General features: G+C 51.7%; 1 protein-coding gene across 1 annotated transcript; it reads right to left on the minus strand.

Annotated features, from left to right (window-relative positions):
* Nucleotides 1–8,581: 8,581 nt before the first annotated feature.
* Nucleotides 8,582–14,552, minus strand: LOC307180598 (uncharacterized protein CXorf49 homolog; the record flags this gene model as incomplete). Its single annotated transcript, XM_079910973.1, has 6 exons — nt 8,582–8,832; nt 9,416–9,461; nt 9,728–9,804; nt 10,334–10,490; nt 11,169–12,724; nt 14,528–14,552. The coding sequence occupies 6 exons, from the start codon at nt 14,550–14,552 to the stop codon at nt 8,792–8,794; spliced, it is 1,902 nt and encodes a 633-aa protein (XP_079767099.1). The 3' UTR covers nt 8,582–8,791.
* Between the last annotated feature and the right edge of the window lie 474 nt (nt 14,553–15,026).

Below are 15,026 nucleotides of genomic sequence, written 5' to 3' on the forward strand. Positions count from 1 at the left end.
GCAGGGGAGATTGGGTGCACTGTAAATCTGCAATCCTCCTCCTCGAGCCTGCCCCCGATGGTGCCTGCCCGTTTGTGGATACCGCCCTCTTCCACTTCTCCCAGTGACTTTTTAAGTCGTGGTGTGCTATTTCAAATATGTTAAAATGGATAAGGAAGGATATAGCAAAATCTCCTGCATCCACCAGCACCCTAGGAAACATTACCAGTGGATTCAGTGGAAGCCTCCGTCTTCCCTCTCACCATTTCCATTCCCTTCCTCCCTCCCCCAGAGAGAGACTCCCAGAACTTCTTCTCACCTTCTCCACTCTCTTCGTCCCTGTGGCTCTCCTACCTCCTCTTCCCCTGCATCCCATACGTCTCCAATGATGTCACTAATCTCTGCTTTAGCCCCCTATGCTCACCAGGATCCAATACTGCTTTTGACTTACTCTCTTGGCCTGGGGTGGGAGCCAGTGTCAGAGGTTCCTCTTGGCTTTCCCCACTGGGATAGCTCTTACCCCACAGAGCAGTGACCCAATGTGGAAGTCATTGCTCCAACTGCCAAGTGTATCACTTATCATTATCAGCTTGGGTACTGGAGAAATGACCGCTATTTTGGTCCAGGGACCCATTCAGCTCACTGTGAACCGGTCTCTATTCCCAACTCCTTTTAATGTCAGGGCCTCATAAGCCCCATTCTAATGGGGCCCCATCATGACACTTTGGGCCTCCTGGATCAATGTCAGCTCAGATCCTGTGTCCAGTAGTAGTAGAAGTGTCTGGGTCTTTTTCTAGCCTCCGGGTACAGTCACCTGAGAACTGGCAGTCATTCTCTTTAGGGACGGTCATAACCCACTGCCTTGTTTCTGGATCCTTCCTCCTCAGGACTCATCCACCTCTTCAGTGGGGCCAGTCTCTGAATTGGCTGAGGACCAGGAACTGAGCAGGAGACTGTGGCTTTTTAGCGGGATGATGGCCCTCCTTCTCTTGCATTCTTGCCTTTTGCTGGCTGTCGTTGCCCCTAGGGAGCCATGCTGTCTGAGCCATCTTCTCAGCTTTCTGCCGGTCAAGCAGGCACTCTTGACTGCCCCTCTGACCTTGCTGGTCGTTACTGGAAATGTGGTTTGCTGGCATCTCTTGGTTAAGAGCTGCCCTCTGCCCTCTATCATGTCAGAATTCGTTGGCTCCCATGGGTGGTAATGAGCCCAGGTCGGGACCACTTTCCTTCCATCATTGGCATTGGCCTCCAGAGGGGAGCAACCACCAAACTTCTAGTGATGCTGGGGCCCCTCTCACCAGAACACTCCTGATGGCTTTGGTGTCCTCTCAGCCCTACAGTGGGACATGTGTCCTACAGTGGGATGTGTCCTCTCAGCCCTACAGTGGGACATAACCATGAGGCCATGTGACTGGCCTCACCTTTTCTGTCCGTTCTAGCATGTCTGCATCACTCAACCTTTTTGTTCCTTCCTCTGCCATCTGCCAATCCAAGGCAGGCATTTCCACTTCTCTCCTTATGGGCCATCACTTTCTCAAAGTTTCAAAGGGCCAGTCTGGCAGTGAATTTCCTCCACCTCCTGGAGTCCTTGCCCGTGTGTTAAATTCCATGGCATGAGAAAGCGCCTCCGCTCAGTAAAACTTGCTTATCCACTCTTATATTCCTGTCCACTTGATCCAGCACCCTGAAAATCCAATCCCAGGGATATTGCCCTGCTCCTGCCAGTACAGGCTTGTTATTTCTTGGTGTATAATTTCTTTTTCCCCTTATCAGGCTCGGCATATCCCAGTGAGTTTATGGAGAAGAGATGAGGGTTTCCCTGGGAGAGGCGTCTGTCACTTTGTGGGGGAGCAGACTCTGTAGCATCTACCAGCACAGGGCATGTGTTAGCTCTTGCTAGGGAAGGAAGGGCCACCCTGCAAGCTTTGAGGCCTCAGGACGTTTGGATCTGATAAGCCAACGTTTGGAGGCATCCATGCCAATATACCCGGCCTACATTTCAGAGTCTGAAGTTTTTCCAAAAAGGGCCCTGACCTTCCCATAACAGGCCTGTGTTTGTCAAGGATGTATACATCTCTGGAGTTCTGCACTTACTGTTATCGCATAATCTGTGAGCTACTCAGCTGTCTCTGCAGGAGGCAAGGGCATTTTGTAAGCCACCAAGAAAACCCCATGAATCTTACACTTGGCCCTTAACTGTTTGGTAATGTCCCTTAGTTTCTCATTATGTCTTTGCAGGGCGCCAGTGTAACAGTGATGAACAGCCGCCTCTGCCCTCCCTATAGACATAGTGCCCTCCCTACCATTCAAAGGCCTGAATCATCTCACAGGCCACAAGTAAGACCCTCCACTGGGATATTTTTCAAGGTACGTATGGATAAAACCTTAAGGAATCAGGAGGTAACCTTGTGCTAGAGATTATCCATGCCCCACATAACACTCAAAATGGTGCGCTCTTTGTCATTTGGGCAGTGAGTGAGCTGGTCCATAAACCCCATCTTATAGCTAACTTCTCAGACCACTCCTGGTACCACTTTTGTTAGTTTGGGTCCTCCAAAAATACGGACACCAAGGCATGATTGGACATGAACGAACATGATGGGAGAATGGCATGTGAAGGATAAAGGAGAAGGAGCAGGAATGAGTCTTCTTCTTCAGGGTGCGATGCGGGTCTGACGTCTGTAAGAGAGACGCGGGGGAAAGGAGGATCAGATAAGAAGAATCTCAGATGCAGTTTCGTTCTAACAGTAAACTTTAGTTCCGTTTAGTTTAGTTTGTTCAGGCTCATGTGGAGTCCCCACCCTACAGCTGCCATTTAGAGGAGTCCCTGTCCTGAAGCAGTATGCCCCTGCCATGCTCAGTCACTGGCTGGGAGCTACCCAGAGGATGTGGGATCTTGGCACAAACAATGGTGGTGCCAGAGAAGTGGCAGCTGGCACTTGCCAATCTACTATGTTCCCTGCAGTGGATCGGAGGGGCATGTTTCTATGGCCACCACAAGGAAGCAGAAGTCAAAGGTGACTAACATTTCCGTTTTGAGTGACTTTGTGGTGGGGAGCATAAGGACACAGGAAGTAAAGAAAGATTGGGAGGGAAATGATGGGATTTTGGATACATTAAGGTTGTGTTTCTTATAGGACATGCAGGTGGAATGCACTTAGAAATTTGGTTCTGGAACACCAGTGAGGGGTCAAAGCTAGAGAGAGATACAGACTTGGGAGTCATTCATTCCCTCAGTAAACTTTTATAGCAGTGTGTTTTCAAACGTCACCATAACCTTAGAAGTTCCTTGCATGGAAGCTCCAATTCCTTTCCCTTCACCCTCCTCAGAAGTAACCTCTATCCTTTGTCTTCATCGTTCCCTTCCTTTTCTTTAGTTAATTCTCTACATAGGTTCATATTCCTAACAACGTTGGTTTTGCTGCATCCTTTGGTCTTTATGTAAATGGAATCATTTGTGTTGTTTCTGACTTCTCCCGTGTGATACTGTGTAACTGAGATTCATCCCTGTTGTCGCATGTGGCAGGCACTTGTTCATTTTCATTGCTGTACACTGTTCCACCAAATGAATATACAGTAGACTCTCATTATCATGATCGTTATTTGCAGTCTATAAAGTTGCCATGAACAGTGAATTAGGCAATCCTGAAATATTGCTCCTAAGGGAAATATAATTTCAAGTTCCTACCATCCGCTGGTCACAACATTTTCATCGACTGATCGCTGCGTAATCATGTTTCATGTGTGTTTCTGTTTAAAGGCACTCTATTTAATACAAATATTATTGATTCATTAACACTGACCTCACAGCCAACAGCATTATAAATCATGCCTGAGCAAGGTTTATGTAACACACATATTTTCTTGAGTGCACGTCATAGTCATTTTGCACTCAAGGACACTAGACAGTACTTCAGCACTAAGCTTGGAGGCCATCTTTAATTATGAAATCACCAACAAAGAAGCACAAAAATGCAAACTATGTGGCACCAAATAAATCATGAAAAGGACACTTGCTTGCAGTATGAGACTGAAACCAGAAGGCAGAGCGTCACCTTGTTTGACCTCAGTTGGGAGTATGTTCCACCAACTCAAATTTTTCACAGCTCTCTCGAATGAGGAGGAAAGCACTCTGGTACTGATTTGTGGTTAAAAATGAATTTTAGCAAATAGGGGAATTTGCAAGTATGGAATCCACAAATAAAAAGAATCAACTGTATCTCAAGCTATGTATCCATTCTACTGTCAATGGGTAATTTGGGTTGTTTCCATTTGGGCAGATATTATTCATAGCGCTACTATAAACATTCTGACGCATGTTTCCTGGTGCCCACGTACAAGAGCCTTCCAGGGCAGAGCTTTCCAACTTTTGGACCTGGGACTTTGAGGCCTTCATCTCCAGAGACAGCCAGGCAGCAGCCCCTGGACCGCTTGGTTCTGGCCCTGAACAACTTTGTCATCTTACTCCTGTATGCCATACAATCATCATTTTCTGTGTGAGCCATAGAATCAAATGGCTGGGAAGCTGCTTCAGTGCTCATTGTTAAGACTGAAATTGTCATCTCATAGGGAAAGAAGATTTCCAACATTACTAGATCATGCCAGAGTTTTTACAATGGGGTCATGCTAATTTCTACTCCTATCAACAGTGTTTAACTGTTCCACATCCTCATCAACATTTGATATTAACAAAGTACAAAATTGTTGTCAATCTTGTGATAGTGAAATGGCGTCTCATTGTAGATTTAATCTGCAATTTCTTGATTAGTAATAATATTAGTAATAATATTGAGCAGCTTTTCATATGCTTGGCCTTGGGGATTTTCTTGTCTATGAGGTGTTCATTTAGTGTCTTTTGCCCATTTTCCCCTTGGGTTGTTTGCATATTTATTTGTGGAAGTTCTTTATGTATTCTATACTTTAATTCTTTGATGATTTCATGTTATGTAAATATCTTCTAGTTTTTAGCTTGCCTTCACTCTTTTTATCATACCTTTTAATGAACAAAAGCACTTGTTTTTAATTTTTCACAGCACTTTATTATGAAAAGTTCCATACAAGAAGATCACGGGACTTCCCTGGTGGCACAGTGGTTAAGAATCTGTCTGCCAATGTAGGGGACACGGGTTCGATCCCTGGTCCCAGAAGATCCCCTATGCCACGGAGCAACTAAGCCTGTGCGGCACAGCTACTGGAGCCTGTGCTCTAGAGCCTGCGTGCCACAACTGCTGAAGCCTGCGTGCCTAGAGCCCATGCTCCACAACAAGAGAAGCCACTGCAATGAGAAGCCCGCGCACTAAAACGAAGAGTAGCCCCTGCTCACCGCAACTAGAGAAAGCCGGCGCGCAGCCACAGAGGCCCAGCGCAGCCAAATAAATAAATAAAATTTTAAAAGAAAGAAGAAGATCACAAGATGATCCGGGAAAGTTGAGGGGGTACTTGCTGATCATGGACCACCTTCGCTCTCACCAGATGACCTTGCTTCCCATTTCATTGAGAGTATACAGGCAATCAGAAACAAACTTCCCTCATTCATAAATAGTTTTCTCTATTTTGCATCATTCCTATCAGCATACAAGTATGTTGTCGTTTCTCCCAATTAAAGAAAACCTTCTTTTGATTCCAATTTCCCTTCAAGCGACACCTTTTTTCTCTGCTCACCTTCACATAAAAACTCCTTAAGAGTCAGTGTATACTTGCTGTGTCAAATTCTTCTCTTCTCATTCACTCTTTCTCTCCTTTCCATTTAACAGTTCTCTATTGAGGGCTTACCACATGCCAGGTACTGTTCTAACACATGGTGCTACATCACTGAGAAAAACAGATGACGTTCCTTCCCTCAAGAGCTTACATTTCTGTCATAGGCCTATTGGCAATATTTTCTCAGTCTTCAACTATGTCCTTTGTTGTTGGAAATCACTTTCCTGGACCCAGTTTCAATCTTTATTGGTTGCCTAGAGTGTCGCTCCTAGAACACTCCTTTACCAAACCCCTAAGTGGGATCTTCTGCTTCCTAGAACTAATGTCTTCATTGTTCTTGGTTTACCACAGTGTTTTGATGGGACTCATTCTCCAGGTACCATGGGTGATAATTTCTTTTAAGACTTTGCATGAACAAATATTACCTTTAATATTACCTTTAATTTCATGCTTATTTGATAGCTGATATATAATTTCAGGCTGAAAAGTTTTCTGACTTTCAATGTCACTTTTGAGAATGCTGGTACTATTTTGCATGCCATTATGATTCCCAAGCCTTTATGTATGACACATTTAATTTTTTTAGTTACATATATTTTGATTTATTACATAGTAAAATTAACTTTTTTGTTTTCAGTACCATGAGTTTTAACACATGGACAGATTTGTGTAACTATCACCACAATCAGGATACAAAACAGTTCCATCAGCCCCAAAATCTCCCTCATTCTGCTGCTTTGTAGTCAAACCATCTCCCCCATCCCAAACCTCTGATAACTGGTGATCTGTTTCCCATCCCTATAGTTTTACCTTTTCCAAATATTATACAAACACAATCACACAGTATGTAACATTTTGAGACTGGCTTCTTTCATTTAGCATAATGCATTTGCGATTCATCCAAGTTGTTGCATGTATCAAGAGTTCCTTCCTTTGTATCGTTAAAAAATGTTTCATTTATAGATGTATGGTTTTATTCGTGCATCTGTTGAATAACACCTTGATTGCTTTCAGTTTGGGGTGACTATGAATAAGGTTTCTATGAACATTCTGTTAACATTCTATTAACATCCATAGTGTGCACTGGGAAGCGAGTTCCTGTGATGGCTGTCTCCAGCCTGTAGTTAGCTTCACTCTCTCCAGAGTGTCTGCAGGGACACATGACCTGGAATGACTGTCTCTACTGGTCAGAGGCAGGTCCAAGGTCTAAGCTAGCTCTGTTTCCTCGAAGTGCACACACACTCATTGGTAATGGCCTCAGCTCAGTGGGGAGCAGTGCCGGAGCAAGAGGGGCTAGAACATAAGCCTGGTACAGGCTGGGTGGGGCACTGGGTACATTCTAGGAATCCAGCCAGAGGCCTGGGCAGCAATCAAGCCCACCTTCTCCAGGGAGGGATTTGAGGGGAAGGATTAAGTCCCACGAACGTTCTTTTCTGACCCTGAGGTCTGTGACTGTCCCATCCCACCTGTGGTCTGCCCACCTGAACTCATGCCGTGGACTCTGGAAGGGAGTCAGGGTGAGAATATGGGGGAAGGGTGGACCCAAGTGCTCCCCATTGTCCAGGTGCAGTCACTCCTTACTTCCCATCCTCACTGCGCCCATCCTGCCCCTGTCCCGGGTAGCTCATGTTGGGTGGCCTCATATATGGGTCCCCTGATTCTAAGATGAGCTACTCTGAGGAGCCACCCTTCCCAATCTCATTCCATCCACACCCACAGTAGTTGTCAGACATCATAGGATCACAGAGTAGGATCGAGAGCCACCTCCAGCGAATCCAACATTTCGAGCATCCCGACACCCTGTCGTGGGGGTTGGTGACTTCTGCATCATCCCCCTCCTATGTTTTGGGAATTTAACGACAACCTTTGAACAAAACAGATCCGAACCTTGCTTTTGCTCATTCAATGCCTTACAGAACCTGGACCAGCCTCTACTCCCTTTACTCCCTGAATCACATCTTTCTCCCTCAAGGGAGATTACCCCTGATTACATTTATTCACACACAGGGACACACCGTCACCAACCTTGAATAGCCAATCTACCATCATACCCCCTTTTGTGTAGTAAAACACCGGTCTTTCAGGAAGGGTGTCAGGCAGAACCACCCTTGCCTCACTCAAACACAAATCTGTCCCTCTGAGTCTCAGGCTGGTACAGCCCTGGGTCCTGGCTGAGGGAAGGAAGTGCTCCCCAACCTCAAGTGAGGGGGAAATCGAACATGGAGTTCAGACTCAATCTCGTGTGTCCTAAAGAGGCAGTCTGGGAGATTGAGCTGGGACACGGAAATATCATTTCCAGGAAAATCTGTGTCACGGGGCTGGTGGAAGAGTATTTGACGGGGACCATGCAACAACACAGACCTACTAACCACACTCGCCATAGAACCTGACAGGCCAATTTCCACTCAAGGGTGTACAGACGACCCGGCTGGAGGAGGGTGGTCAGCTGGCTAGGGCAGGGAGGATGTGAATGCTTCCAGATTGGAGCTCTGGAAGGGGGTCATGAGTTCCTGCTGATGGGAAGGGTGAATGGTAGAGATGAATGGGAACCGCCAGACCCCAGAGGAGGAGGGGGGTTTGGAGAGAGCTAGAAGAGGGCCTTCGGGGGAAAGGGAGGACGTGCCAATGTGGCCAGGCAGAGCACACACAGGACCCAGACCTGGGACACTCCGCTGGCTTGACTGCAGGGATGGTAACAGAGGCTGGCCCAGAGTCCCCACCACAGGATGCCACAGATACCGTTCTGGAAAAGGCTCTGACGTGGAGCAGCGCCCCGCCCCGGCCCCCTACCCCGACCCCGACCCCTACCCCTCCAGAGAGAAGGCAGAACACAGAATATGAGAGGTACTTTAATTGGAAACTGCTGTGAAACTGGGGCGGGGCGGGGGCAAAACAAGGGGGAGAGGAAGCCCTAGCTGAGGCAGAACAGGAGGGAACGAGCTTGGCCACAGCTCCAGGGCCCCAAAGGTACCAGCTGCTCCTCTTGCAGGAAGACGCTGGGCTCAACCTGTGAAACAGCAGAGTCAGGGAAGAGCCTGAAGCCAGGGCCAGCCCCCAGCCCTGCTCAACAGCCAGGACTGTGGGAAGGGGTACGGTGTGTGTAACACTCACTTCAAAGGGTCTGCAACTTGTCAGCCAGGTACTGCATGGCGGCTGCAACAGGGACAGGCATTAGCAGGCGCTCCAGACAGAGGGATACAGAAGCCCGTCCCCCTATCCCCGTGAGGAACCGCCTAGCCCTGATACCTGAAACCCCTCCAGACCCGATGCAAAGAGCTCTGGGCCTGATCACTCCCCACCACCCAAATTGAATGTGGAACCGGTTCCTAAAGGGAAACAAAATGTGCCAGCAGCTCTCATGCTGTGGGCCGTGCCACAACCACTCAGAACTTGTCACACACACAAACAAACAATCCAGCAAGAACCTTAGAAGCCACACCAAGCAGCAGTTCAAGGGAAAAATCAACGAGGCATCTCTAAAAGTCCTATCAGAAGGACATTCCCTAGGACTGGTCTGGTTGTCAAAGTGTGCATGCAGTCCAGACAGTACTTTGCTATTTGTACACACGCCCAGTTGTACATGCACAGCCAGCTCCAGGGCCAGGCCTGAGAGGTTCTCCTCCCCACAGGGATGATCGTCCCTGCCAGGCCCACCGCACCTGCAGCCCACCCCCACCCCAGGTGCCCACCCGGGTTCTTCACTAAGACACCGCTCTCCGGCCCTGGTTCCTCATACCAAGTTGCTCCTTAAGTTCGTCTACTTCTCTCTTTAGCTCGAGACACTAGGCCAGCAGACAGAGGAGGAAGAGAAATGATTAGTATACTCTGGCCTCCTCTCTCCTCCACCTTCTCCTCTCCCCCGGGCCCTCCACCCCAAAGCCGGGTGGTCAGACTGGCAAGGGCTCCTCAGTGGAAAGGAGGTGGGCTCCCTCCGTGGGGTACGTGATGGGGGCAGGGGAGGGGGAGCCCACACATGTCAGCTGAACTTGGACCCAGATCCCACCCTCGAGTTTGGGCCTGCATTTCCAGGATGCAGAGGAAGCATTACCCAAGGACAGCAGGGCGTTCCCAGTGGCTGCTGCTGCGTTTCCGGTCTTGGGGGATGGTCAAGTGGCCCCCGGTCACCTGAGAGGGAAAGGACACACAATCCAGCTTCCCAGGCTCCCAGTGAGGTGGAAAGGGACAAGCGGGCTCTAAAGTGAGGTGAGGCAGCACCACCCTCTGCTGGCAACCAGCCGCCCCTGCTCTGCCCAGCAGCCGGAACTTTGTCTCTGGGCCTGCTTCCCCTGTTCCCCGGGGACAGCCATTTCGCCACTGTGGTCCCCAAACAATGTGGCTCTGGATTCGACCCTCCCAGAGCTGCAGCCACAGCCAGCACGTGGGAGAGCAATGTGGCCGAACAGGACTTAACAGAAAAGGCTGTTCCCCTGCAAGTCTACACCGGGAGCAGCTGTTTGGGGCACTGCCACCGATCACCCCGGCCGCACAAACCCCACACAGAGGATGATGTGGCTCAAGGCCAGCCCTGCCAGCACCCCGTCTTCTGTGGGAGAAGCTGCCTGGGAGCAAGGCTGTGCCCCCGGCAGAGACAGAGGCAGAGGTTTCTGTCCTCAACCCCTCTTCCCTCCCCTCATATCAAACCCACGACACTCACCTGAGGGGGCAGGCCCCCTGGGCATGACTTCTCCCTGGTTCAGGGCCAAGGGTTCTGAGTTTCCTGGATCTTGGGGGCCTCTGGTGTTGACGTCGCCACTGCTGGCTTTTCTACGATGCATGCGCAGACAAGATGTCCCTGGCCTGTGAGTTAGCAGCTGAAACAAAAATTTCTCACCGATTTGGACTAAGGAAGTGTGTGTGTGTGTGTGTGTGTGTGTGTGTGTGTGAGAGAGAGAGAGAGTGACAGAGAGAGATAGAGACAGAGAGACAGAGACAGAAAGAGAGACAGAGAGAGAGAGTTGTGTGATTCGGGCCAGGGTGAGGCAGGGAATTGGGAAGGGAATTGAAAGGCTGATCTCATTAGCACTTTCTCCCTCAGTCAGCCCCAGGCCAGCAGGCAGAGCTGATCTAGGCACAACAGTGGGACACTGAGAAAGCCCAGGCCCCCTGCAAGGAAGGTCTGGGGAACAGCTAGGAAGGAGGATTCAGGAAGCTGGTGAGTCTAAATACTGAGGCTTTCCGGGGAAGCTTTTAAGGGATCCCCCGACCCAATTCAGCTACCAGCCCTCCCTTCCATCCCAGCCCAAGTCTCTCAGAGGAGGCTGGAAAGAGGCCAAGGGTGGAGAACCGGGCCCAGGACACCCGAAGTGCTACCTTAATGTTTGTCCCTAGGAAAAGGAGCCCGATCTGGCATCGTAATGACCCAGTGACCGAGGGGCACCCAATGCTGACCTCTGAGGGGTGGACAGAGGCAGCATGGATGAAGACGTGTGCCCTGGGTGCTGTGGGGGGGGGGGAAGAGTGGGGAGAGAGGAGGAGCATGGCCTACTCACTTGGCCCTTTGGGGCTGGGTCTCTATTTGGGTCCTTATCTTCTCCCGCCACCGCCTCAGACTCCCTTGCCCAGCTGACCACGGATTTCTTCCCAGCGCCACTGTGCTTGGACTGTTTGGTTCCCGAAAGGACCAAGGTATAACTCTTGGGTCTCCCAGGCAGCGGAATACCAGAGATTGGGGGGAAGGTGGCCGCTTCCACGGGAGTTGCCGAGATTCGCTGCCCCCGGGAACCGAAGGTTCCCCCCAGGGCAAGTTTGGACGCTTCCCCGACGGATTTCTTCTCCTGGGCTCCGTTCTTCCTAGGAGTGACCCGCGGCAGGCCACCTGGAGCAGCAGCAGAAACAGAAGCAGCAGCAGCAGCAGCAGCAGCAGCTCCCGCGTAGCTGGGCTTGCTGCCCCCCTTGCCCCACAGCACGCTCTGCATTTGCTTAGGGGAAGAGATGCCCTGCTTTCCCACGCCCTGCCTTTCCACAACCGAAGAGAGTCCTCGCGGAGCCGAGGACAGGGAAGAGCCTGTCACGTGACGGTAATTCTCCCTGACTTGGAACTTCGAGTGTCTGGGAGTGTCCCCGGGATCCTCGGGTCTGCTGGGCTTGGCCTGGCCTCCTCCTCTGCGGTAAGTGCTCACCGTCATCAGCTGTGTCTCACTGAATTCATCTGAGGACTCGGAGTCGGACAGCAGCCAGGCCAGGCCTTCCGCGGAGCGCCGCTGGCGATCCGCAGCCACGTTCAACCTACGCTTAGTGCCTCTCTTAGGGTTCCCCAAGGCCCGGCCCGCTTCAGGCCCACCGAGGTGGAGAGGGCCGGCTGGAGCCGTCGGCGCCTCCCCACAGCTCTGGCCGGGCGCTCCTCGACCGCCGGGACCCGCCTCGAGGTGCAGTGTCGACACAGTGGCCTCTTTGAAGGCAGTGGACCTCTCCGGGGACGGGTACCTGCGGACGCCCAGCACGTCCTGGTCAGTCAGCTGCTGCAGGTTGGCCTCCTTGGCCGCCTCAGACTCCTCGATCAGGTCCAGGAGGTCCCTCGTGTGCTCATGTGGGGAGCCAGGTCGGCCTTCGCGGCCCCACAGCACCGGCCCTCGCGCTTCCAGCATCTCCCGCTCAGACTGGAAGCCCTCGGGGTCCGGGTATCTGCGGACGCCCAGCACGTCCTGGTCGGTCAGCTGCTGCAGGTTGGCCTCCTTGGCCGCCTCAGACTCGTCGATCAGGTCCAGGAGGTCCCTCGTGTGCTCATGTGGGGAGCCAGGTCGGCCTTCGCGGCCCCACAGTACCGGCCCTCGCCCTTCCAGCATCTCCCGCTTCGACTGGAAGCCCTCGGGGTCCGGGAAGCCGCCTCCGCCCTTGCCGCTCCGCGGCTCCCCAGGCTCGGGGCCTGGGTCGGGCCCCGGCGGGACTGCGGGGCCGGCTATGCGAACGCCGGCCCGCTCCCTGACTTTTGGGCGGACACGCCTTCTCAACACATACACCTCATCCGGGGAGCTCATGTCGCGACCCGGGTGGCCCCAGAACCGGGGCGACGGTCGATGGCCCGAGTCGCGGTCGCGGTCACGGCGGGCTAGGCGGCCGGCGCTCAGAAGGGAGCGTCAGCCACCTCACGCGCCGCACGAGCTCGCCTCAAAAGAAAGGACGCGCCACTTTCAGCGCGCCTCTCACGCCTGCGCCGCAGCCTCCTCATTGGTCCGGCCCCCACCAACCAGCGGGCTCCTTGTTCGCCCGCCCCCGTCGAGACCTAACCAATGGGGCCGAGGGCCTCTGGTTTGCTCGCAAGCCCGTGGGCGGTCAGGGCAGTTGGCTGGTGAAGGAGGTGGTGGGAGTGCCTCCCTCTGTCAAGCCTCTGGGCCCGCCTCCTCCTGTCCCGCCTCCCCTTTCTGGTTAGAGTCACAGCTCTGAGCCTCCGTTTCCCATGTATACAGGGGGTCGAGGGCGTCGGCAAGTGAGGGCGCCGGGCTCCAGGGGTGGTGAGGATGAAACGTCAAGATGGAGGCGCTGGATGCCTAGCACGCGCCGAAAGCATTTGCCAGCCTCCCTTCCACCGCAAGCCTTAAGACCCAACAGGAGAATGGGCACAGGAGTCCCAAAGTCAGTGATCAGGGGTCGGCCAGAGAGCAAAGGGATCGTATTTTCGTTCTGTAAGGTCTCTGTCTCAACTGCTCCATCAAATGTGGCTCAGCAGACGTTACTGGCAGGCGGGTGTGGCGGATAGACTTGGGGTTGGCCTCGCTCCATCAGTCCTTCCCCCTCTCTGAGGCAAATTCAAAGAAGAGGAAATCGCAGTGGCCAGTTACACCCCAAAAGATGCTCCCCACCGCTGATCCTGGAGATGTGAACTAAAACCACGAATCGGGTTTCACACACTAGGTTGACAACCTTCAAAGAGCTTAACCATTCCGAGGGTGGGAGAGGTTAGGAGCAAACCCCTGTGGCGGTGGTGCAAGAGACGCATTGGGGAGGTAATTTGGCAGAATCCATTGAAAGCAACTTAGTGCCGGCACGCACTCTGTGCCTGGCACTCTTCTAAGCGCTGGGCATAAATGATAATGCATCCGCGTGACACGCCTTTAACTATAGTACCAACTATTACTGGCCTCTTCCCGGTGAGGAAACAGGCACTGAGAGGTTCGGCCACTGGCCCAAGGTCATTCGGCTCGTGGGGATCAGCAGCAGGATTGAAACCAATCAATCTGACTCCAGAGTCCTTGCTTTTAGCCCAAGAGCTTTAAAAGGAAGGAAGAAAGAATCTATTTCCTCTATGCTCCTGCAAGTCCGCTGCCTGGTACTCCTTCCGGAGACACGCTGGTACCTGTAGTGTACAAGAACACATGCACAAGGGAGTCGGTGATGGGAAAAACTGGGAACACTCCAAATTCCCGTCAGTAAGGAAATGGATGAATGCAACGTGGCTTAGCATCCAGTAGCATAAAGCGTGGCAGTCCAACGGAATGCATCAGGCCATTCTCACAGCTTTCGAAAGCATCCGCCTGACTTCCAACTGCAAGTTGCAGAACGATGGCTTTGGATTCACATTTGTAAGTTAAATCACTTGCGTGCGTGGGCACACGCACACACACCAGTCAATCCTATGTAATATATGAGAATTCATTTAAGTATATGTACAAGTATGTTTTAAAGTTTTGAAGGACGCACAACCAAGGCCTACCAGTTGTGATGGCGGTGGGTGTGGATAGCCAGGTGTCTCTCAATTTTTCTTGGAACTGTCAGTTCTCAGCTCCCCTGAGCTGAGCAGTACTGATGTCTGGGGAGTGGTGCCTCCCTTGGTTTCTATACGGCCCATGGGTGTTAGAATTTCCCATGTCTGCCACCCCACTCCTACTCTGACACCGCTCCATTCCTCCCATACCTTCCTTCTGCTCCTTCCCGTTCATACTCCTCTGTCTTCAGTCACCTCTCTCTCTTGCAACCTGCTCTGGCTGACCTCCTGGAGAGTCCTGGGGTGTCTGAACCCCTCTTGCCTGTGGAACTCAAAGGCCCAGTTTTCTGGGTCTGCACCTGAGAAGCTGGCCGTGCTGGAGAAGTTTCAGAGCAGGGGAGATTGGGTGCACTGTAAATCTGCAATCCTCCTCCTCGAGCCTGCCCCCGATGGTGCCTGCCCGTTTGTGGATACCGCCCTCTTCCACTTCTCCCAGTGACTTTTTAAGTCGTGGTGTGCTATTTCAAATATGTTAAAATGGATAAGGAAGGATATAGCAAAATCTCCTGCATCCACCAGCACCCTAGGAAACATTACCAGTGGATTCAGTGGAAGCCTCCGTCTTCCCTCTCACCATTTCCATTCCCTTCCTCCCTCCCCCAGAGAGAGACTCCCAGAACTTCTTCTCACCTTCTCCACTCTCTTCGTC

This window comes from Stenella coeruleoalba (assembly GCF_951394435.1).
Source record: "Stenella coeruleoalba genome assembly, chromosome: X".
Taxonomy (NCBI): domain Eukaryota; kingdom Metazoa; phylum Chordata; class Mammalia; order Artiodactyla; family Delphinidae; genus Stenella; species Stenella coeruleoalba.